The 26,560-nt window shown below is 41.0% G+C and overlaps 1 protein-coding gene across 1 annotated transcript in view; it reads left to right on the forward strand.

The window, feature by feature from the left end:
- The window catches only part of IQCK (IQ motif containing K), a 140,675-nt gene that overhangs the window by 43,002 nt on the left and 71,113 nt on the right, over positions 1-26,560 (forward strand). The window contains exons 4-5 of the mRNA XM_063099893.1: positions 11,390-11,442; positions 11,582-11,659. Coding sequence (XP_062955963.1) covers positions 11,390-11,442; positions 11,582-11,659 — 131 coding nt within the window. The remainder of the gene's footprint in view (positions 1-11,389; positions 11,443-11,581; positions 11,660-26,560) is intronic.

Raw genomic sequence — 26,560 nt, forward strand, 5'->3', positions numbered from 1 at the left:
TGGATAGTCCAAGTTAACCCTCTCCATTTCAAGATCCTTAATTTAATCACACGTGCAAAGTTCTTTTACCATGTAAAGTAACATATTCACAGGTTCCAGGAATTGAAATGTTGACATTTTGGGGGGCCACTGTTCAGCCTACCACACACCCAGTGTATTGACACTGGATCTTAAGAGGAGAACATTCAAAGTGAAATAAACCAGTCACAAAAAAACACATCTGTATGATTCCACTTATATGACGTACCTAGAGTAGTCAAATTCATAGAGACAGAAAGTAGAATGGTGGCTACCGGGGGCTGGGGGGAGAGGGGAAGGGGGAGTCGTTTGATGCGTTTCAATTTTGCAAGATGTGTAGAGTTCCAAAGACTGGTTACACAACAACGCGGATGCACTTAACATTACTGAGCTGTGCGTTAAAAAATGGTTAAGATGGTAAATTTTATGTTACATGTATTTTACCACAATTAAAAAAAAAAGATTTTAAAAATCTACTCATTTTAAGTGGAGCAAATTTACAGAGTTGTGTGACCATCACCACAATCTAATTTTGGAACATTTTTTTCATCCCAAAAAAGATCTCGTGCCCATTTGTAACCACTCCGCATTCCCACTCCCAGCCCAAGGCTACCACTAATCTACTTCCTATGTACAGATTCACCTTTTCTGGACATTTCATATGACTAGAATCACACAATATGTGATGTTCTCAATCTGATTTATTTTACTTAGCATGGGGTTTTTGAGGTTCCATGTTGTAAATATTATCAGTACTTCACTTTTGTTACCAAATAATATTCCATTGTATTGAGACATCACATTTTGTTTTGGAGTTGCTTCCACTTTTTGGCTGTTATGAATAATGCCACTTTGAACGTTTTCATACAAATCTTTGTGTGGACATGTGTTTTCATTTCTCTGGTGCAGGTATCTAGGAGTGGAGGAAACTGGGTTTTTATCTGACCTTATTACGTTTGATTGAATATCATGGTATTTAAATGGGTCAAGACAGCAGATTCCAATTTTATATTTTGGAATTAAATGTGAATAATGGCTCAAAGTGAGGGGCTATTTCGTAATGATCTACCATTGCCAAACAGTTACCATCCAAGTCGGTGTAGGAAGGCTGACCCTACCCATCAGTGGTGATCATTTTCTAAATGACAGTCATTTGTAGAGTACTTCCTATATGGCAGGCATCGTTTCACATTGTGATTTCATTTAATCATCACAATAACCCTGTGAATGAGTGGCTTTATCTTCTTTATCTTCCCATTTTGTGATTGAGGAAACTGAGGCCCAGAGAGGCACCCACGTTCATATAGCTACTAAGAGGAAGAGGCAGGGTTTGAACCTAGGAATCTGTCTCCGGAACCTGACTTTCATTCCTATTATGTTTCATGGTGATAAGTCTGTTGATGCTGAAAATATTTCCATTGTGACTTGAAATTGCTGTCATATCCAGTTTGTAAGCCTTGTAAGAAAACCTTATTATAACTTTATAGTCATGCTTCTTTTCTTTTTCTTTTTAACAAAAGAGCATTGAGCACTTCATTCCCCAAACTTGGCTAGGAGTTGCTTATGTTTCTAAAAATCAAAGTCATCCTTAAAGGACAAGGCTTTGAAAAGAAAGTCAGCAGCCTCTGACCTGTGGGTGACCCAATGGTTCTCTTACAAAATAAAGGGCAGTGGCTTTGTGGCAGGATTTTCTTTCTCTGGTCTGAAGCTTTGTACTCTTGCTTTCGGGGACATGGCTTTGTGCCAGATGGCTGTAGTAGCAGTCTTGACTGACGGCCAAATAGGGGAACATTATCATTTGGCCATAAATTGCATTTCAGTTATTATATACTGCATCAGTTAAATTTTTGTTGCATAGCAAACTACCTCAACAGTTTGTGGCTTAAAATTACAACCATTTATTTAGCTCACTATTCTTCAGGTTAGCAATTTAGACTGGACTCAGCTGAGAGTTTCTTCTGGCCTTGGCTGGGTTCATTCATGTAGAGTGAACTCTGTTGGTGGGAGTGTAAACTAGTACAGTCATTATGGAAAACAGTATGGAGGTTCCTCAAGAAATTAAAAATAGAACTACCATATGACCTAGCAATCCCAATACTGGGTGTATACTCGAAAGAAAGGAAGTCAGTATGTCAAAGAGATGTTTGCACTCCCATGTTCATTGCAGCACAATTTACAACAGCCAAGATATGGAATCCACCTAAGTGTCCAACAGTTTATGAATGGATTTTAAAAATGTGGTATATACAATGGAATACTATTCAGCCATAAAAAGGAATGAAATCCTGCCATTTGCAGCAATACAGATGGATTCGGAAGTCATTATGTTAAATGAAATAAGCCAGGCATGTAAAGACAGATATCATATGGTCTCATATATGGAATCTCCAGAAAGGTAGATGTTATAGAGACAGAGAATATAACAGTGGTTACCAGACACTGGCGAGGGGAAGGGAAAAAGGAAAACAGGAAGAGGTTGGCCAGTGTGTACAAAATTACAATTAGATAAGAGGAATAAGTTCTCTGGTGTTCTGTTGCATGGTAAAGACTATGGCTAACAGTTAAGTTTTGTATATTACATAATAGCTAGAATTGACGGGTCTTTTGAATGTTTTCACCACAAGCAAATGATAAATGCATGAAGTGACAGATACATTAACTATCCTGACCCTATCACATTATACAACATATATATATGTATATATATCAAAACATCAGATTGTACCCCATAGGTATGTACAATTGCAATGTGTCAATTAAAATAAATAAATAAATAAAATTTAAAAAGGAATGTAGAGGGCTGTGGCAGGATACAGCAATGAAGGACAGGAGCGCTGGAGTCAGAAATGTGGGCTTGAATCCTCCCTCCAAATTTTGCTAGCTCTGGGCCCCTGGGAAGATTCCTTAAACTCTGTGAGCCTCAGTTTTCTTATCTGTTAAATGGGGAGGTTCATAATCATAGTACCCACCTCACCAGAGATTTTGGGAGGATTGAGTGAGATATTGTGTATCCATTGTTAGTAAGACTGTGCTCGAAGGAGGGACTCAGGAAATGTCAGCAGGTGAAAAGGCAGAGGGAGGAGAGATGAGTACAGGTTGACAGAGAAAAAATAAATTCAGTTTCAGGCAGGAATAGTGAGATGGATCAGGACATGTATATCACTGGAGTCTCAACCAGAAGTTTCCTTTTATACAGATCTCGACATGCCTTCTCTGATCAAGGAGCAGGCCTTGAAGGGAATACTCCAGACCCCTTGGTCTCTTGGAAACATGACTGTGAAGCTAGGTTTACAAATAATTTTGATACTGAGAAAAGAGTTTTTGTGGAAGTAGAGTTTTTATGGAGACTTGCCTTCTCCTTACTGAATCTGCCTTGACATTGACCTTCCTGATCTTCCTATTATGGTTATAGCTGCCTTCCCTGGTGCCCTGGGCTGGCCAGAGTACGTGATTTGGATGGGGAAAAATAGTTTTCAGGCAGGAAATCAAATGTACAATTGTAGAAATAGAACTTCAGCATTCTCCTTAGACTGAAGGTTGGTTAAAAAGCCAAAATACCCTTTCTGTTCTACCATAAACTGGGTTATATTCTACTGGAACGAATTAAGTTTGAGACATGTAAATGTCTCATAAAGATTCAACATTACAGTTGGGTTGATGTTCTTAAGCGATCCCTTGACATCTAGCCATGCTTTTGGATTAGCTTAATTGGAACATGAGAGATCAGAATTTAATTAGAACTTAATTGAACTGCTGTATTAAACAAAGCTGATTTAGTGGCTGCATTGTAAACTTCACTTGGAAATTCTTTCCAATGCATCTGTGAAAGTATTTCGGACATTTAGAGTAAAGTTAATGATTTTTACTGTAAGCAATTTTTGATAAAAGGTTTATATTATTAGTAGTAAAAAGCAGTGCAAACTCAAATGAGTTTATTTCAGCTGGAGAGTATTAAGTATGCAGAGCTAAGATTACTATATTTGCTGGAGTTAACTCTTTGAGGGCAGGTCCTGCAAGTGACAGAAGACCCCATTCAAATGGAGTTAAAGTAGAAGAGGTAAGTTTTTAGTGTAGACGTGAGGCCCAAAGGGAGATCATCCGGCACAGCTTGATCTGGGAGCCCGTATGATGTCTTCATGCCTTGGTTCTCTCTCTTCATGTCTTAATTTTATTTCCTCTGAGTTGCTCCCCCCTCAAATGGCCTTCCCCTTGTGGCACCAGCCTAGGCCCTGTAAGATTCAAGTGTAACAAAGAGAGGGAAAGTCTTACCCAGTTTTTCTCTAATTGAACCAACTCAGGGCAATTATCTACTCTGGAATATGTCCTTGGAATTAGGGGAATTTAGTTGACTTTTTGGCAAGGGAAAGAGCCCCACCGAAGCACATAGCTTTAGAGTTGGGGAACGGTGGATCCCCAAAAGGAACTCAGGGTGCTGTTACCTAAAGAAGGCAGAAGTGTTACTGGGCAGCTGTCTTGGTTAGGGCTCATTATGTTGCAACTAGCAGAAAACTGGCTTTAATGATAGAGGGGATTCATTGGCTCAGGAAACTAAAAGGTCCCAAGATAAAGAGGGAAGGCTTCAGGATTGGTTTGATTCAGGGGCTTAGTGATATAATTGAGCATGACCTGGTTCTCTTCTGCCTCTTTGCTTGGACTCTTACAGAGTCAGCTTTATCTTTAGCTTGGCTTCTCTCAGAGTGGCAAAAGAGCTACGACTATAGGCCTAGGCTTTGCATCCAACTACTACATCAACCAGAAGGAGAAAATGGGCAGGTTCTTTCAGAAAAGCAAAGGAAATTATTTACCAGAAGCCCCAGCACATCTCTCATATCCCATCACTCTGAAATGGGCCACTTGCCCATTCCTGATTCAGTGAATCCCTTTGACCAAGATAAATGTGGATCAGATTGGTTTAGATACAGGTAGAGGTGAGGTGGGATTATCTCCCCTGCCTTGTTAGGGTTCATACCTGGAACTGGAGCTGAAGTTAATCATCTGCACCCATTGCAGATATACCTGGGTCAGGGGCTGGGAAGGGGTGATTGCTGGATGTTGAATTAATAACCACTGTGGAGCCATGTCTTACTCAATTCTTTATCTCTAATACTTAGCACATTTGCTGAACAGGGTCAAACTGGAACAGTGTACCTTGTTTAATTTGGAAAGAAATCAGGAGTTTTGTGCATAAGTAAATTGACATCTAAAATAGATTTTATCTCAGCTTTAAATATGGATTAAGTGTGGGTCAAATGTGGAGTCTGGATAGGGGCGCTAAGACCGCCTCTTTTCCTATCCTATCCCATGCAACATAAAATTTTCCCTTTTGGTTTTTGGTTGCTCATCAAATCCACTACAATGAAGAGTATTGTAAACAATAGCTGGTATCAGGAAACTATTTCTAATGCCTGACAAGTCCTTTGATGATGTCATGCTACTAAAATTTGCCACTATGAATAATTGAGTAAAACAAACCCTTTTTTTTCTTTCCATACATTTACGGTCCTTGTTCATTTCATAGTTATTTATTATAATTGCTTTCCTTTTTTAAAATTAAATACCTGAATATCTTTTTTAAAGTACAAGAGTTCTGGTCAGTGAGTGAAGAAACTCCATTTCCTGGCCTTGACCAATAAGGGAAATTAGAAATACCATCAGCTTTTGTTTGAAGAAAAGTTTCTGAGGAATGGAAAAAATAGATTCTGGCAGGAAAGGTGTGGTAGAATTATTTTAGCATTATTCCATTTCATCAAGAGCACTTTTAGAAATGACCATGTGGCCTGGGCTGGAAATCTTGGTGAATATTTTGTGTTATTAGTGCATATTTTGAGCTTGTTTCGAGAAGTATTATTTTTCTCTAGTGAAATTCTGACTCAGTGAAGAAAATGTGAACACCTGTTCGAAGTTTGCTATGGTAAGTATTTTGACATCTGGTTATAGTGTAAGTGTTTGCCTATTTCTGGGATTGTAGTTATTCATCTGTTTGTCATGTCTGGGAATTCTTGGGTATCTTGAAGTTTATTGTGGGGCATATCAATGTGGGAAAAGAGGCTGTCATGCTCTATGTACGTGCCATGTCCATAGCCCTTAACTGCAGCTCTTTGTCCCTGTTTTGTCCCCAACACCCTGACTACAAGTAATTGAACCAGGAATATGTATCAGGCCCTTGGGCAGCCACTCTCAGATGGCGATGGCTATGAAATGGCCTGGTACAATTGCTCTACCCACAGGGATGCTCTATCCCAGGAATATCGAACCAGCCCAAGCAGATTCTCCCTTCTGGGGAGCTGGGATGTCATGCTAGACAGCAAATGGCAGACTGTAGAGTAGGTGAAAGAGGAGAGACACCTAGAGACAAGGAGAAAGCTTTAAAAGCCATGAATTAGCAGACCTTAAAAGCAGAGAGAGGAAGAGAGAGAATCAGCACAGAATAGCAAAAAAAAAAAAAAAAAAAAAGGCAACAGCAAGTAGTGGAAAAAGCCATGGCCAAGGAGCTGAGTTCCACACAGAACTAGAACTGTTCTTGGATGAGCATGGCCTCTCCTGTGCCCTGAACAGCCATGAACTGTGGTCCAGTTCTTCCTGAGACCTGCCTCTGCCATCAGAGAGATTCTTGTTTTCCTTACCACCCCATCTACCTTTAGAGTAATCCCCCATGGCAGAATATTTTGTTGTACAAAAATATTTTGGCCTTTCCCTAAGGGAAGACTGACCATGTAACTACTTTGGTTGGTGGACTGGCTGGACGTGATATGTCATTTCCAAACCGACGCTTTAAGAGTCAAAACATAGTTTGCCATATTCTTTTTGTTGGCCATATAACTGGTGATATTTCAGACAAAGGCTATTCTGTCAGTCTCAGTCCCACAGTAGAGACAACATGGAGCAGAGAGCCACAGCTGATGGAAATGGTCATGTAACATGACTGAGAAATAAGCCATTGATCACATAAGATACTGAGATTTGGAATTTGGTTGTTATTGCAGCAAAATCTCACCTAATCTGACTTAGAAAAAAAAGACAAAACAAAAAACCAGTAACCATGGTGCTTTGGTCTGAATGTTTGTTTCCCCACAAATTCATATGTTGAAACCTAACCATCAATGTGATGATATTAGAAGGCAGGGCCTTTGGGAGGTGATTAGATCATGAGGGTGGAGATTTAATGAATGGGATTAGTAACCTTATAAAAGAGGCTCCAGAGAGCTGCCTTGTTGCTTCCACCATGTGAGGACACAGTGAGAAGGTGCTGTCTATGAGGACCCATACACCAAATTTGATGTCACCTTGATCTCAGACTTCTCATCTTACAGAACTGTGACAAGTAAATATTTGTTGTTTATAAGACACCCAGTTTGTGGTATTTTTGTTACAGCAGACCAGATGGACTAAGACGTGAGGTAAACGGAGCATATTTTCTATTCCTTACAAGCCCAAAGAGTCTCATCCAACACAATGGCATAGCCAGCCACACTTCAATCCACCAAAACAGCATGTGCTTTTGACTTTTCTGGGGTGGAATTTTATTAGTCACCTGATATGCACACTAGTTGTTTCTCTTCCCAGTCTCAGTCCTTCCGTCTGTTTCCTGTACATGTATCCAACATAAAAATCGTTTCAAAATCCTATCTGGACTGAACCCCTGTTAATTTCTGCCTTTTCTCTCTTTGAAGTTTGGGTCTTTTCTGATGATGTTCTCCTCCCCTGGCAGCCTCCCCTCCCCCTGATTTTACTATAAATTTTTTGTCAAGCTTATAGAAGAACTGAAAGAATTTCAGAGTGAATACCCACATATCCACTACCTAGATTCTACCCTTACCATTTTCCTTTATCGGCTTTATTACATATCTGTTTGCCAATACAGCAACCCACCATTCTATCTACTCATCTTTTTTTTTGGTTGCATTTTGAAGTAAATTGCAGACCCACAATTACATGATGATCTCTTATCCCTCAGCACTTAGTCTTTTTCCTTTTTTTTTTTTTTTTTTTTTTGGTGTTATGGGGATTTGAACCCTTGACCTTGGTGTTACAACACAGAGCTCTAACCAACTGAGCTAACCAGCCAGCCGAAAATATTTTTTAACCTTCTTTGAGATCACTGTAACCATTTTCTCTAATTGAGCAGACCTGCACATTTTCACCCTTTAACAATCAAGAACTCTGTATTTGTCCACATTACATAAACCCTAGGCGCCCATACTCTCTTAATCTTGCTCTTTAATTTTTCTCTCTTACTTCCTCTCTTATCTCTTCACTCACCACGACTTTTCATTTGCTTTCCCTTCTCTCTTTCAGCTCCCCAGTGCATAATTTTCAAACTAAACAACAGCTGAACAATATCCCCACTGTTCTGCATGTCTGGGTATGCATAACACGTACACACTTGCCCAGAACAGAAGGAAAACACTATTTCTTCCATTTTATTTCTTTGCATCAAAAATGATTAAATCTGTCTGCATGACCTTCTTACACTAGACCATTTGGCTATTTTAAAAGTGTATTTAATAGACTAGACTAAGTCAAGCTGCATTCCCTTTGTAGAAGAAATCTTTACCACTAAATGGTGCTGTAAATGCCATGGGAACAATGCATCTTTTGTAGGACAAGAGAGAGACACTGCCATTTCACAATTGCCAGATTGTTTAAGTTATTATACAGCAATTCATGCTAGTCACATATTTGCATTGTTGTACAAGTATTTTCTTATTTTGGTTAAAGATGGCTTTCTGAAGGGAATCCTACTCTTGGAAGGCAGACTTAGAAGACCTTATTACACAGTCTAAGACATTTCATTTTTATTACCCTGGCCAGCAGTGTTTCAATTTTTTCATAAAAGTCTACCAGCAATGAGGTAAAAGACTGCAAATAATCTCCAATAACACAGGCACTACTATATTTTATTTACTAACAGCTATAATAAAGTTTTTGGTAAAAAAAAAAAAAAAAAATTTAAGAAGCACTTCCTTTTTGGTGAGCATCAATTTCTTAACAATCTTTTCAACCTTATCTAGGATTATAAAGCTGAGTTGGCTATTTCAAAATGAAGGGGGAAAAAGAAGGAAAAACATTTATAATAAAATACTGTGGGAAAAAAGTAAAGAGAAATTGTCCTGAATTATATTAGCAATTACTACTTTTCAATATCAGAATCTTTGTACATGAGATCTTTCTTACTTTGATGCTTCAGAATGGCGAATTCTTTCATTCATTTACTGAACAGTCATTGATCACCTTCTCTGTGCAATGCCGTAGTTTAAACACTGGGAATATAAGGAAAAAGAAGACATGTACCGTGTCCTCATGGAGTTTGTAATTCGGTGAGGGAGATAGACATGTGGGCTGGCAGTTGTGTTCCAGCCTGAGGTTCTATGACAGAGGCGCACACAGAAAACTAGAAGAGAGACTATCCTAAACTGAAGAGGGCGAAAAGGCTCAGAAAGGCTTCCTGGAGGCATCTTGAAGGACAAATGGGGAACTAGACAATTTAAGAAGAGAATAGTGGTTAAAATGCCTTCTGTTGCAAGTAATAAACAACCCAACACAAACTGGCTTAATAAAAAGTGGAAATATATCGGCTCATGTACCTGAACGTTCCAGGGAATTTTGGCTTTAGTCCTACAGCTGGTTCCAGGTCTAATATAATGTCAACAGGAATCTACTACTGGTGGTCTGCCCAGCAGCATCTCCCTTCCTCGTTTGCCAAGTTTATTCACTATCATTGGAGTTGTTGTGTCTTTCAGGAGTGGGTAGGCTTAACTAATTATGTCAGCAACAATCCTATTTCCACATAAGATCACATTTTGAGGAACTGGGAGTTAGGACTTTAACATATGAATGGGGGCGGGGGGGGGGGGCACAATTTAACCCATAACACTCTACCTTTCTCTTCTTCCTCTCTCTGATCTCCTGCTGGTAAATCCCATTGGCTGGACCCAACTAGAGGGTAAGGGAGCCTGGTTGATGTGAACCATAAAGTCAGCCTCTTAATGCATAGAGCAGGGTAGAGAAGGGTGGATCTGGAGGGGCAAAGAGAACTTCCAGAATTCTCTGCATAGCCTTCGTTTTTGGGAAGGATCTCTCCACATGGCAACTTACACCTCTAGACTGACTTAGCTCATAGCCCCTCCTGTCTTAAAAAGAGAGGTAGGGACCCTCTATTTTCCGGGTTCCATAACAATTCTCTAAAACGAGTTGACTGGTTTCTGTTTGGGTTACAAGAAGAGACATAAAAAGGGAAATAGAAGACAGGATGCCTGGTGCTCCACCATTGTCCTTCTCGGCATTCCTTCTCCCCCATTACTCTGGGACTTTTTTTTCCTTGTGGCTTACTAGCTATCTGCCTAGCAACTGCATTCAATTGCACGTAATGAAAACTCAAGAATGATGGTAATAAACCAGATGAAGTTTACATATCAAGATGTCCAGGGCAGGGCAGGCCCAACCTGGTGCAGTGACTTAAAGAAGTCAGCAAAGGCCCAGGCTCCTTCTGCCAGGCTCCCCATCCTTAGCGTGTGGCTTTTGGCCTCATGACTGAAAGGTACTGCTCCACTTCCAGCCTCACATCTGAGTTCCAGACTGGAAAAAGTAAGGGGGAACTTTAAGGAATTAGGGGCAGCAGAAATCAGGAAAGCAGAACTTTCTCAGAAATAGGATATGGGTATTTCCCTAACTTATGTCCATTTCTATCTCATAAGGCATGTCTGTGTCACAAAGCTTTCCCTTACTACATGGGAGACTGGGAAATGTAGTTTTTTGCTGATCTGATGGCCGTTGGGAAGGCAAGTTTTTTCTGTTAATAAGGAAGAAGGGGGGCCGAGCCCGTGGCGTACTCGGGAGAGTGCGGCGCTGGGAGTGTGGCGACGCTCCCGCCGCGGGTTCGGATCCTATATAGGAATGGCCGGTGCACTCAGTGGGGAGAGCAGATATTGGGGCAACAAGCTAGCAGGGTCAGCTACACTGGGCAATGAATGGCACCTGTGTGCTTGGCTTCCATTTTCCACCCAGACCTGACGGGCTACCGACCGATCTGAGGATTTGAGTGGACTGGGGAAAAGCAATAAATATAGTTACTGAGAAAAGAGAATCACAGTCTAGATTTAAATAATAAAATCCTTCCAAGACAATTTCAAAAGTATGTAATAAGCCCCTACCATGTGCACTGTCTTTTATTAGTCTCCTCTGTCAGAAAATGTGCTTATCCAAAGATGACTGGAGGAATGTCTTCAGAATTCTTTACATTGCTGAGTTACTGTTTGTTGAAGGACTCACATATATTGCATCTCACACAAGCAATTAATTAGCCCCTCTTCCTTTGTCCTACTCAGACATAGGCAAAGGAAGAATATAATTTAATTCTCTCTTCTCTCTTTAGAGAAAAAGGACAAAATTCATTGCCTGTGATTTTCTGACCGAATGGTTATACAAGTAAGTTGTTCATGTCTTTGAATATTCAATGACCCTAAGGATTCAATAGTGTTAATTTGCAAGCAGAATAGCAACAATTGACTTGAATTCTTGCTTATTGTTTTCTTGTCAATCAACCATGATATGGCATCGTGACCAGCCAAAATCCAAAGAGGATAGGGGAGCCATTCACAGAGTTCTTCTCCATTCCATTTGTGGAAGAGTGGCTAAAGCACTAGTAAGTAGACACAAGGCTTCGAATAATTTATTCCTAATTTTAAGATGCTGTTAATGATCGTTTTCTCCAGTCTAAGAGAACTAACTCATGTGATCCACCTGGGACACGGGGTCAGTTATACTTGTGGCTCTGGTTATTTTTAGCCTAGGCTAAGCTCAGCCTATCCATGCAGAGATTTCATTCAAGAAGCACTTCAGAAATAAAATAGGAAACTTTAAAAAGCTCTTATCCTAAGTAATTTATCTCCCGTTCTCTCTTTCTGAAGGTCAGATGTCTCAGGATATATGACTAAACTTTTCTAAATATAATTTTTTTAATGTTTTCTTTTTAAAAAAATTAATTTTTAGTTATGTGTGTCAGTTCTTCATTTACAATATTAGAAAATGACAGATAAAGTTAAAATGCTCTGTAACCATTCTAATTTGGGTCTACTCCCCTCACAGAGGTGATAAGTGCAGTCTATAGTGCATCCTTACAGAGCTCTTAAAATTAGCTAATAACTATATACAATTAGTTTATATTGTATAAAATTAGTAGTAGTATTCAGCGTGAGCTATTTTTCATCAGTGATGTAACGACAATAATGATGATGATAGCAGCTAACATTTATTGAGTGCCTGTACCACTGTTCCCAGCATTTAATACCAATGGACTAATTTGATCCTCATAACAATGCTATTACCAGCCCTGTTTTGCAGATGAGGAAATTTATGTATTATTCTACAACTTGCTTTTATTTCACTCAAATATATGCTTTTGAGATCTAGCCATGTTGACCCATTACATCGAATGCTTGCCTTTTGATGGCTTTATAGTTTATTTCTATATTTGCATAATTTATTCATTTATACAAAAATATTTATTGATTACCATGATGTGCCAAACATCATTCTAGGTGTTGGAGATAGAGCAGTAAATGAAAGTAGCCTAAAATCTCTGCCTTCATGGAATTTATATTGTAGTAGGGGGTGATAAACAATGAGCAAATAAATAAGTGGTATAGGGAAAAATAAAGCCAAGGCAGGCGTGGAGTATTGAGGAGTCTTAATTTCATTTATGATGGTCGGGAAAGACCTCACTTAGAGGACAACATTCAAGCAGTGTTCCTCTATTTTAAGCCGTAGGTGGAAGAAAAGAGAGCTCAATTTAGAGAAAATAATAAAATGTTTGCCTGTCGCTTTGAAAATGTTTCCATGCCAGCCCTTTGCAAGAACAATGTCAGGAAACTGAGGCATAAGGAAATCAAGGGAGGCTTGCGAAGTCACAAACTAAACACAGTGGAAGACCTTAAGTTATACGTTTAGCCCTCAAATGTCACATCTTTTGCTTAAATCTGCCATCCTTGAGAATGCAAAGTTGAATAGACTTTTGGCTGACTTTCTCAATTTTGAGAATTTAAAAAACCTCAGATATTATCAGTTTTTTGTTTGTTTTGGGTTTTTTTGTTTGGTGACTGGCTGATATGGGGATCCAAACCCTTGACCTTGGTGTTCTCAGCACCATGGTCTCCCAAGTGGGCCACTAGCCAGCCCAGTTTTTTTTAAAAAAGCGGAGACTACACATTGAAAAGAGAGCAATATTGGCAAACCTTGTCTCTTATATAGCTTCTAAGCCTGTGCCTAACTGTGTCTACTACAAAATGGAAGGCCCATAATTTATTGATTTGTGTATATTTTTTTGAGGCAAGAGTTTTTCAGTATCATTCTCCAAGTTGCTGCTTTGCCTTGAAAAGGAAACATTTTCCACTTGTAATAACCAATGAAAAAGAACCTTAAGCTAACGTCTCTTGACGTCTCGAGTCCCCTTGATGATGTCTGCTGGCCGCTCATATAAATATTCCGTGAAGTAGCAGTAGCAATCGTTTCAGCTGGACTCCACAGGAGCAAAAACACAAGTGCTCTTGCTTAACTGGCATTTGTATTCTCTACTTCAATTACTTTTCAAAGAGTTGTCCAGAAGCATGATAAAAATTAAAAGGATACTAATCTAATTTTTTTGATGCAATAAATGTTTACTGAACACCTACCCAGTGTAATGCATGTGGCACTGTGGACAAAACAAATGAATAAACTCTGGCTCCAGCCCTTGGGGTGAGAGATGCATTTACAACCAGCTGTAGTGTCTGCAGTGAGTGTTGTGATACAGATGTTAACAAAGCATGAAACCATCCAAAGGCTCTCCCTGGTGGGGCTGGAGCCAGCTCAGTTGGGGCACTGGTCAAGCTGGTTGGGGCCCAGATTTGGTCTTGAGAGACAAGAACTCAAGTGCTGTATTCTTCCCAAGGGTACTCTTGAGCAGGAAGAGTCAGAGAAGCAAGTGGGAACCAAAGTTCTTAAGAAGAACAAGGGTGGGAGCTAGGAAACAATATCCAATCCCGGTTTTCTCAACCTCAGCACTATTAACGTTTAGAACAGGATAATTCTTTGTTGTAGGGGGCTGGCTTGTGCATTATAAGAGGTTTAGCAGCATTTCTGGCCTCCACCTACTAGATACCAGTAGTACCCCCCTACAGTTGTAACAATCAAGAATGTCTGTAGACACTGGCATGTCCCCAAGGGTGGGGGTAGAGAATCCCCTGGTAGAGAATCTCTGATCTAATTCAGTAGTTTTCTACCCCAGCTGTACTTTAAAATCATCTGGGGAGCTTTGGAAAAATATTAGTATCTGGCATCACCCAAGACCTATTAAATCAGAATCTTCAGGTATAGCTGGAGTATAGGTATTGAAAAAAAAAAAAAAAGCTTCCTAGATGATTCTGAAGTACAGCCAGGATTGAGATCTCATCCACAGGGCAGAAGGAGTGCTGCATCTAGAAGATGATAAATCATATACATTAAGCCATTACTCCACTAAGCACTTTTTCAAACTTTTACATATATTATTTGATCTGCACAACAACACTAAGATATGGATGTTAAAACTGAGAACCTACAGCTGGGAAGTCAATAGTGAAGTGATATAGGTCTTAGGCAAATATGGTGTTTACTGGGCTGGGAATGTGAGGGATGGGCATTTTGAATAGGGCATAGGATACAGATTGGAGGAAAATGAATTTTGAGGGAAAGACTCTGTCAAGTTTTTTTAAAGGAAGAAAAATATAAACTAGAACTTCAGGCAGTACTGGGTTAGGGTTAAGGGCCTAAGCTTTAGGGACAGGCAAACCAATATTCACATCTCCACTCCACCACTTACTGATAGTATAACCTGAGGCAAGTGTTTTATTTATCTATTACTGTGTAACAAATTGCCCTAAAACTTAGTGTCTTAAAATAATAAAGATTTATTATCTTACAGTTTCTGTGCATCAGGAATTTGGTAGCAGCTTAGCTGGGTGGTTCTGGTTCAGAGTCTCCCAGGGGTTGCAGTCAAGGTGTCACAGGGCTGCTGTCATCTGAAGGCTCAACTGGGGCTGAAGATTCTGCTTTCAACATGGCTCACACACATGGTGCTGTGTGTTGGCTGGAGGTCTCAGTTTTTCCCCACATGGGCCTTTCCATGGGCTGTTTGAATATCCTCACGACATGGTGACCAGCCTCCTTCAGAGTGAAAGACTCAATCATGAAGAAGAAGCCTTTTATGATGCAGTCTTGGAAGTCAAAACCCCCATTTCCACCACATTCTGTTAGAAGCGAGTCATAAGTATCACATTCAAAGGGAGGATGATTAGGCTCCACCTCATGAAGGAAGAACCATCAAAGAATGTGTGGACATATTTTATTTGTTTTCATTTTCATTTATTCATTTTGTGGCTGGCTGGTACAGGGATCAAACACTGGATCTTGGTGTTATCAGCATCACACGCTAATCTACTGAGCTAACCAGCCAGTCACATGGACACATTTTAAAAGTACCACAGCAGGCCCCTCTCTGTGCCTCCATTCCTTATTGGTAAATGTGGTTATGAAGATACAGTGAAATGATACATCCACAAATAGGATCATGAATAAGCCAAGCCCAACTTTGGAAGGGAGATTCAACAGGAAAGGGCATTCCAGGCCAAAGGCCCAGATGTGGGGGAAAGCAAGACCTGGTCCAGGCACAGGAAACCAGCATACCTGTCTCAAAGAGCATGTGAGGATGTAGGAGGGCATGGGAGATAAGACTGGGAGGTAGTTAGGGGGAAGATTATGGTTTTCAGTAAAAGTATGAAGTTTGGGCGTCATTCCATAAGCAAGAGAGAACATTCAAAGGTTTTTGAGCAGAGGCATAATGGAATAAAATTGCTTTGGCAAGATAATTCCCAAGACAGTGCATAGAATATATGAGATTGGGGAGAGCCTGGAGTCAGGGCCACTGGTTCTGAGGTTATGGTTACAGTCCTGGAGTACTGAATTAGGATGATGGGAGTAGAAAAGAAGGTACATGGGATGGGTATAATGAGTGGATGACATGGGATAGGTTTAGGGATAGAGAAGGGGTGTGCCTGAAAAGGTGGGATTTGCCCCTGGGTGAATGGGAGGCCCATAATGGGAGCCAAGAGACCTAGCCAGAAAAGCAGGTTCAAGGGTAAAGGTGATGATTCCTGTCTGGAGCACACTGAGGTTGATGTGCCTCTAGGATATCCATACTGGAAATTTGGCCTTAAGCCTAGAAGTGGGATATGGAGAGAAACATTGATTGAGGAATTGTGATCCCAATGTCAAATGTATGGATTAAGCTGAGGTGGACAAGGACTGAACTTTGGGGTAACCCAGAATTGGTTCCAGAAGTTCAACAAAGGCACTTACTCTAAGTCATGTGGTTGGCAATGATGATCATGGCCTGTCTTGAAGTTGTGTTTGCAAAGCAAGCCATTGTTTCAATTTAGGGTCTCTGTTGATTTGAAATGACTGGTGGGGAGGGGTGAGGGTGTATTCATTTTCTATTGCTGCTGTAAGAAATCACCATAAATTTGGTAGCTTTAAAACAACACAGATTTATTAGCATACAGTTCTGGAGGTTAGAAGCCTGATGTGGGTTTCACTGGCTAAAACCAAGGTGTTGGCACAGCTGTATTCTTTTCTGGAGGCTCTAGGGAAGAATTCGTTCCTTGCCTTTTTCAGCTTCTAGAAGTTGCCTACATTCCTTGGCTCGTGGCCCCCGACTCCATTTTCCAAGACAGCAACATTACTTCTCTCTGAACTTCTTCCTTAGTCACAACTCTCTGACTCTCTTTGCCTCCATCTTCCACGTTTAAGGACTTGTGATTACAATGAGCTTAGCTGGATAATTCAGGATAATCTCCACATCTCAATATTCTTAATTTAATCACATCTGTCAGGTGACATATTCATAGGTTCTGGCAGTAGTGTACTGGATGTCTTTGGGACCCATATTCTACCTAGCACAAGGGTAATGGAGAATATGGGGAAATTGAAGGTCCCCTCCCTTCTAGGGATCACCTTCATTTTACTGGGGATCTCTTACATTTTAAAATGGTATTAAGAGTTTTGTAAAAATGATACATGCTCAGTGAAAAAATTCAAACAAAACAGAAAGTGAAAAGAAAAAAGCACAAATCATCTAAGAGCCCATCTCCCACATATAGCCATTGTTGACATTTTAGTGACCTTCTTTTCAGATACTTCTCTATCCATCTCTATACATGTATAGATACAAGAAGATGTGTATTTACTTCTCTAAGACCAGAGCTAAAAGTGAGGGACAGTTTGAGGTGGGGATGGGAGAAAAATTGAGAAAGTTCATGGTGGGTGTTGTCATGCTGGTCTTTCACGTAGGTATGATGGCATCTGCTGAGAGGGAGGCTGAGGCAAGTTCTGGAGGCATGTGGAGGAGGGGCGGGGATAGCAGCAGCTGCTATGGTGAAACTGATGGAGAATCAACTAGGGATAAATAGCGATGGCCCAGCTGATGGCCTATAATTTGTGGTGCATATAAACAGCCTGCTTATGTGACTGTCTCCGGCAATCCTCTGCAACCCTGGAAAGCGGGTGGAGGGAACAGATGGTTGGTAAAAACAGGATAGAAGACTGGCAAAGCTAATATAATAAAAGGTCTAGCTGGGGTCCAGGAGATCTTAGGTACAAGTGAAAGCATAGTTACCTTTTCTAAGAATAACATCTTACATTTTTATCATAAATTACAGTATTTTTTGAATTATGTTAATGCTTTAATAATCAATTTTTAGGAAGAGATGGAAACACTACATTATGTGTTCATATTGAAAGTGAGAAACATACCAGACTCAGAAACACTAAAATGAGGATGGGGGGGTGGTCCATCTTAAAATCAAGAAAATATGTTTTTTTAAACTTCAATGCGTGGATCTTAAATGGATCCTGATTCAAACAAACCATATAAAAAAAATTGGGAGACAATTGGAAATTCGAACACTTAATGTAAAGTAGGAAGAAAAGAGTAGAGAAGGAACCTCAGTTCTTAACCTTTTCAGTCTAGAAGGTTCTTCACCTTCTCACCTTTCCCCGTACAGCCTGGCCCCAAACTAACCACAAGGGAGGCTGGGATATTTGGTAAACACTAGCTGTCCTGTCCACAGGCATATTTCAGAGAAAGAACTGAGGCACAGAGAATTTTTTTTTTTTTTGCCCAGAGTCACAAGCCAGTAAGTAGCAAAGGCAGGATTTGAAACCAGGCAGCCTGGCTCCCACGTCCATACTGTTAAGAGCATGGTTAACTACTCTGCTGTAGTGCCTCTTCTGTCCCCGGGGACTTTAGTGATTAGTACTGAGACAGGGAGAAAACTGGCTGTGTGAGACTGCTTGAAAGATGCCTTTTCTTTATATGGGTGATTTAAGAGGTTTTAAGGGGAAGTTTTGTCTACATGTGATTTTCATCTTATGTCCTGACTTTAGAATACAACCCCTGTTTGAGATGAGACTCCTCTGTACATTATATGCTTGCTAGCACTTATTGCCTCAAAGAATCCCATCTACCAGTCTGGGGAGCCAACTGAAATGTGTTTGCGTCTTATTTTAATGTTCTTGGTAAGACAAATTCTACCAAGCCCAGCTGCCTTCAACGCTTGATGTCATTATATTGTCAGATCACAGCTGGTAGGTTGGGTTCATTTGTCACGGGTGGCTGCAGATTGCTCATCACATAAATGAGGGGCCCTTCTCCCACAGATTCCACCATAATTTAGCATACTCTACACTCCATCTACCCCTTCTTAGTTACCCATTTCTTTTCCATGACTTTTTTTTTAATAGCTACATTTTTACGTAGCCAGGAACATTGACAACTCTTAAAAAATACTCTTAGGTTTGTAAAAATAACTAAGATTTATCATGTGTAAAATATACATATTTATTAAATGAGTTATACAGTGAAAGGAGACGTTTAAAATCAAGGATCATCATGGAATAACTCTAGACCTAAAAAGTCTTTCAAATGGGTGTTTCACTCCAAATGGCAGGAACCTGGATGACTTTTATTTTCTCCTCTATATTATTTTTAAATTTTTTTTTTTTTTTTTTTTTTTGGCAGCTGGCTGGTACAGGGCTCAAACCCCTGACCTTAGTTTTATCAGCACCATGTTCTCACCAACAGAGCTAACCAGCCAGCCCTTCTATATTTTTTATAGCTTTCATATTTTCTACAGAATTACTTTAAGAATGAAAGACAGTTGCAAAACTAAAGGGTATTTATTCCATTTCTTTTTGTTTCATTTTTTTGCTTTCTGTGGTGGGCATTTATGTTTTCTGCAGCCCTGCACTGAGTTCCCCCTTCTTCTGGTTGCAGAGCTCCCTATGTCTATGTTCCTCAGAAGATCCCTCACCAGTTCTCAGTCCATGGCGTTCAGGGAACTGACTCCATCCCTGCCTCTGGGCTGGGTACATGACCGAGGCCCAGCCATTTAGAGCAGCAAATCCCCCTGACCAAAGTGGTGCTATCCAAAGTGGATCAACCAGAGATCATCTCAAGACTTTTCAAGAAACAACCAGGAAAAAGTTTCTCACTTTTCCACTAGACTTGGATCTTTGAAGTTATAACCCTTGAGCTGCTGTGAGCAACCACCTAAAGAGATTGTGCCTGAGATAACAGCAGAGCTGAGAGGTGTCAAGAGTCTGAGTCCCTGTGCTGTTCTGAGCCTCACTATCTGGTGAGGATTCTGAAATTTGCAAATGAGAGTCCTGACTGATAGGTTCTCCTGCATGGTATTGCCCCCGCCACCCTCTGGCATTCCATATTAATCCGCTTTCTCTAGGTTTTGCTGCCGTAACAAACAACCCTTAAATCTCAGTGCTCTGTAGCACCACGGGTTTATTCCTCACACTGTTACATGTTGGCTGCATGTCAGCTTTAACCCTGTCCACATCACTTTTTACTCCAGTGTGAGAAATGCGCTCACCCATTCAAGGCCAAAGGATGGACGTGGAGACATGAGGTACAGTGAAGTGAGACTTTAATTATGGCCTTGCAAGGTTTGGGTGTCTGCAGAGCAGGCACATGGAAAAGGGCTGTAGCAAGCAATTTTATCTGTAGTGCACAAGTCCCTGCCCCTGCCTCCTCATTGGTTGGGGTACACAATCCTTCTGGGTGACTTCTAAGATTACCCAGATTTATTACCCCCTTGTAAGAAATTTCTTTGTCTGAGGGCTCAGGACAAGCCTGCGGAAAAAGGCCCACCAAAACCCTGTGAAAGGAGAAACATTAGGAAATGAGAATAAAGGGCTATGCACTCATTACCACCTCAAGGAGAACTTTATCCATTTGAAGTAAACAATTAAGGGCTGGTAACTTATTACCATCTCAAGGCGAACTTTATCTATTCAGCGACCCCCAGGAATGGGCTGGACCAGTAGACAGACAACTTTCAAGCTGGGCCTGAATTATTTCTGAAAATGAATCACTTAGATTATTTTCTTACATCCAGGACCTAGGATTAAGGAGCAGCCCCTTCCCTCAGTCCCACAGCAGAGGACAACAAGGGATGGCTGAACCGTGCAATGGCAAACATTACTTCTGCTCACATTTCATTGTCCAATGCAAGTCATATGGCAAATTCAATATCAGTGTTACAGGGACGTTGATGCCTCCCACAGGGAAGAACTACAAAGTATATGGCAAAGGGTGGAGATGCACAATTCTCTTACAGGGAAGGGAGCGATAATTGGGATAAAAAATACAGTCTATTGTGTGCTCTAATTAAAGTTTGCTGAGGGTGTTTTCTTTCTCACCTTTCAGCAGTGGTGGATTATGTCATATCTCCTGTTGGCTTTACTCCTATCTGAATCCAGCTCTTTTGTAATATATAGTACTGACTCAACCAGCCAATCAGAGGAAATGAAATTATTTGCTTAGCATATCAAGAATAGGAAAAGTTTAGGTTTTTATTCTTGCTGAAAAGGATTGTCCTAGGAATTGACCAGATTCATTTGCAAAAATAAATAACTAAATAAGCACAAGGAACAAAACTGTACTGCTGCATTTCTGGTCTCATGTCCCAAGGGAGAAGGCTTGTGAAAGACAGCATTAAAACTGAGACCTTCAATGAAACAAAGATTGTGTTTTAGAAGAGAAAAGAAAAGGTTGCTTTGGTTGAAATGTCTTTTCAGCTAAGTTCTATCCTTGGACAAAAAAAAGAAGAGAAGAAATCCACGATACTTTCATGCTGGTGAAAAGTATCTTATAACCAAAAACTGAGTTGAAAATAAAAGTGTCACCGTGTCATTTAAGGACAAGATCTGTATGATGATCTATTTGTGCTGATGTTAATGGTGGGACTGAAAACACCCAGGCACAGGAAACTGCATGCATTTTGTACTAAAGATCATAATTAAATGGTGGTATGGCAGAATATTTGCTGTCATGCCCTCTTGATGGAAAAAATCCTTTTAATTTATTTCATCTTAAAGTAGATTTCTATCTCAGTAATTTCAGAAGGCAGAGAGTCTCATGAGGATAGTAAATTGTCTTTGCTCTTTATAGTCACATTCATCTTCAAATGGAGGCAGGAAGGAGAGCTGTTTCCTGAATTTGGGACATGCTGAGATGCATAAGTCCTCTGAGTGCCTCCCTCACTAGAGGTTTGACATGAGGGTGGGTGGCCCTCGCTCTGGGGCACACAGTACTTCTCTCTTTCCTTCCTGCTGTTTCTAGGTGACTATTTGGGAGGAAGCACAGAGAGCCTGTGTAAGGTATCACGGCAGATACATCTAGGTTCCAGTCTCAGCTCTGCCATTTACTAGGTGGTGTTATTAGTTTCCTATGGCTGCTATAATCAATTATTACAATCTTGGTGGCTTGAAACAGCACAAATTTATTCTCTTATATTACTGGAGGCTACAGGCCCAAATGGGTCCTTGGATGCTTTGGTAAAGAGTTTGAATTTGTCTTTTTTCTTCTGAGTGTGATGAGAAACTGTTGGAGAGTTTTGAGCAGAAAAGTTAAGTCATTTGACTTAGCTTTTAAAAAGACCACTTTGAAATGTGAGATAGAAACACTTAGGTCTAGTTTACAATCTTCTCTTGGATCCCACTTACTATCATCGTATTACTGAAGTGCAAATAGAAAATAGAGGCTTTTCAAGATGGCGGTGGCTGCGGCGGCTGGCGCGGAGTAGCTGAGGTGGAAAAGGTGGCCACTGGGCCTCAGGCAGCCGGGAGGCTTGTGGACCTTCCTCTCGCCATCTCTTAAGGGAGGACCGCTGATGCTGACCGGTCGTGGGGGGTGACCGCCACTTTGCCCCCCGGCAGGAGAGGCTTCCTCATTTACAGGCAACAGCTTTGAAGTGTGGAGCAGGAAAAGAACTGTTTCTTAGCTGCAAAAGCGAGTCTCGAAACAGGGAACACGGCGCCAGGGCTGCTGTGGATGCAGCCAGGATCCCGGAGGCCGGGGCCGCGCTGAAGGCGGCCAGCTGCGCTATTCAGGATTCGAGGTTTCAGGCCGGCATTAAAGAAGATTCCTAGGAGCGCCCAAGCCGCGCCGCAACTGAACAGCCCGAGGCGGCAGCGGCCGAGAACTGGGAAAGGCGGCAAACCAGAGAACAGAGAGCGAGCACCCGACCTGGCACAGCACTGTGAGTGATCCCTGGCACAGCTCTGTTTGGGGGGTGGATGCCCACGCGGCTCCCGCCTGCACCACCAGGCCACTCACCGCCAGGTGCTGCCTCCATTTTCCCAGGTGCGGGCAGCTCCGCCCTGCTGGGCCATCACTGAGCCCTCCCACTTGCTTGGCCTGGCGCCGGGCTTTCCGGAGCCTGCGGACCGACCTCCGCTCCAACTCCCTCCGCGGTTCTCTGGCGGGGCTGGTGGCAGGGGGTGTCCCGGGCCAGTGGCGGAAGGGCAAGGAAGTACGGGCGGGCTGACTGTCACTCCACCATACCCTGGACTCCGACCCCAGGTAAACTCCCTGTTACTGGGAGGCAGATACCATCTCTGCGGCCACCAGTTTGGAAAAAAGCCTAACAAATTTCTGGTTGGGAATAGTGTGGTAGGAGAGTTCCCAGGTCCGCTTGAACCGGCCAGAGACCAGGCTGCAGGTGGGCACTAGACTCGGTTTATACTGGGGGGATACAAAGGTGAACAAGACCCGAGAAAGATCTACATAGTGCTACAAAGGCACCCAGAGAGACCGGTCGTCTGTGCCCAGCAGAAACCTGGTAGACTTCCTGGGCGAGGCGGTGCCGAGCAGGGTCTTGAAGGCCCAGCTGATAGACGAGGGGTGCAGAAGACACGCCCCAGCCCAGCACAGTGCGCACAGAGTGGGGAGACGTGCGGCCAGGGAGGCGGAGACTCGACAGAAACCACACACCCTGTGGGGTCGCGACTGCACGATCTAACAGCCTGGGCCAGAGCACACGGAACAGGGAGAAGTCCTGCACGGGAAGTGAAAGCTCAACAGAGATCACACACCCTGTGGTACGTGATCCACCAGCCCAGCAGAGTCCAAGCTGACCAGAAAGTTGGCTCCCTGGAGAAGCCCAAGACCCGAGGCAACCACACACACAAGGCACTAGAGGCCAACTGAGCAGTCACGGAGGGAGCCATACGAAATTGGCAACCACAGCAACATCCTAGTTAGTCATTATTCTCAAACCGGTGAACTGTGAAACCCCCGGCCACAATGAATAAACACCAAAAAAAAGATACCAGAAATACAAAAAATCAAGAAAGTACACCACCAAAAGTTAATAAATCTCAAACTCTAGATCCTATAGAACAAGAAGCCCTTGAAATGACTGACAAGGAATTTCGAGTGATAATTCTAAGGAAACTGAATGAGATACAAGAAAACTCAGCTAGAAATCATGATGAAATGAGGAAAAGTATACAGGATCTGAAAGAGGAAATGTACAAGGAAATCAATGTCCTGAAAAAAAATGTAGCAGAACTTGCTGAACTGAAGAAGTTATTCAGCAAAATAAAAAACACAACGGAGAGTTTAACCAGCAGGCTTGTCGAAGTTGAAGAGAGAACCTCTGAACTTGAAGATGGGCTGTTTGAAATAACACAAGCAGACAAAAAGAAAGAAAAAAGAATCAAGGACATGGAAGAAAATCTGAGAGAGATATCAGACAACCATAAGCGATCAAATATTCGAGTCATGGGTATTCCAGAAGGGGAGGAAAATGGAGATTCCATTGAAAACATATTCAACAAAATAGTGGCAGAAAACTTCCCAGGTATAGGAAAAATCACAGATCTTCAGATCCAGGAAGCTCAACGATCTCCAAACGTATTCAACCCAAAAAGACCTTCTCCAAGACATGTCATAGTCAAATTGGCAAAACTCAGAGATAAAGAGAGAATCTTAAAAGCTGCAAGAGAGAAGCGTCAAATCACCTATAAGGGAGCCCCAATCAGGTTAACATCAGACTTCATCACAAACCCTAAAAGCTAGAAAGGAATGGGATGATATTTTCAAAATACTAAAAGACAAAGATTGCCAGCCAAGAATACTTTACCCTGCAAGGCTATCCTTCCGAAATGAGGGGCAAATAGTATATTTCTCAGACAAACAAAAACTGCGGGAGTTCACTACCACAAGACCACCCTTACAAGAAATCCTCAAGGGAGTACTGGGTTTGGTTCCTGAAAAATAACTACCACTGCCATAAAAACCCAAGAAAAATCAAAACCCGCTAGTATAATAAAAATGGCATTCATGAAGAGAAAACAAGCTAACAAAAACACTATCTACAACCTAAGGAACCAACAAACACAGAAAACAAACAGTAAATCAGAAAGCAAGGAACAAAAGACACCTAAGACAACCAAACAACCAATAAAATGCTAGGAATAAATCAACACCTTTCAATAACAACTCTTAATGTAAAAGGCTTAAATTCCCCAATTAAAAGACACAGACTGGCTGACTGGATCAAAAAGCAGGACCCAACTATATGCTGCCTACAAGAGACCCACCTCACCCATAAAGATTCACACAGACTAAGAGTGAAAGGATGGAAAAAGATTTACCATACAAACAGAAAAGAAAAACGAGCGGAGTAGCTATTCTTATATCTGACAAAATAGACTTTAAACTAAAAACCATAAAAAGAGACAATGAGGGACACTACTTAATGATAAAAGGACTGATCCATCAAGAAGACATAACAATCATATATATGTACGCACCCAATATTGGAGCAGCCAGATTTATAAAACAAACTCTATTAGACCTAAAAAAGGAAATAGACACTAATACCATAATAGCAGGGGACCTGAGCACCCCACTGTCAATATTAGACAGATCACCTAGGCAAAGAATCAGTAGAGAAACACAAGATCTAAACAAGACTCTAGACCAATTGGAATTGGCAGATATCTACAGAACATTCCACCCAACAACCTCAGAATATTCATTCTTCTCAGCAGCACATGGATCATTCTCCAGGATAGATCACATATTAGGTCACAAATCAAGTCTCAATAAATTCAAAAATATTGCAATTATCCCATGTATCTTCTCAGACCACAATGGATTAAAACTAGAAATTAATAACAAACAAAACTCTGGAAACTATACAAACGCATGGAAATTAAACAGCATTCTACTTAATGACATATGGGTCCAAGAAGAAATCAAGCAGGAAATCAAAAAATTTCTTGAAACTAATGAAAACAATGATACATCATACCAAAACCTGTGGGATACTGCAAAAGCAGTATTGAGGGGAAAATTTATTGCATTAAACACTCACTTCAGAAGAATAGAAAGATGGCAAGTGAACAACCTAACACTTCACCTTAAAGAACTAGAAAAACAAGAACAATCCAATCCTAAAGTTAGCAGACGGAAAGAAATCATTAAGATCAGAGCAGAACTGAATGAAATTGAAAACCAAAAAACAATTCAAAAGATCAACGAATCAAAAAGTTGGTTTTTTGAAAAGATAAATAAAATTGACAAACCATTAGCATGGCTAACAAAAAAAAGAAGAGAGAAGACTCAAATAACAAAAATTAGAAATGAAAAAGGCCATATTACAACTGATTCATCTGAAATACAAGGAATCATTCGAGACTACTATAAACAACTATACGCCAACAAATTTGAAAATCTGGAGGAAATGGATAAATTTCTGGACACACACAAGCTCCCAAAACTGAACCGTGAAGACGTAGAAAATTTGAACAGACCAACAACAATAAAGGAGATTGAAGCTGTTATCAGAAGGCTCCCAACAAAGAAAAGCCCAGGACCAGATGGATTCACAGCAGAATTTTACCAAACATTCGAACAGGAATTGACACCGATTCTTTACAAACTATTCCAAAAGATTGAAACGGACGCAAATCTCCCAAACTCATTCTATGAAGCAAACATCATCCTGATACCAAAACCAGGTAAAGATATAACCAAAAAAGAAAAGTACAGGCCAATATCCTTGATGAATATAGATGCAAAAATCCTTACTAAATTACTAGCAAACAGAATACAGCAACACATACGTAAAATTATTCATCACGATCAAGTGGGATTCATCCCAGGGAT

The sequence above is a fragment of the Cynocephalus volans genome, chromosome 6 (genome assembly GCF_027409185.1).
Source record: "Cynocephalus volans isolate mCynVol1 chromosome 6, mCynVol1.pri, whole genome shotgun sequence".
NCBI classification, from domain to species: Eukaryota; Metazoa; Chordata; class Mammalia; order Dermoptera; family Cynocephalidae; genus Cynocephalus; species Cynocephalus volans.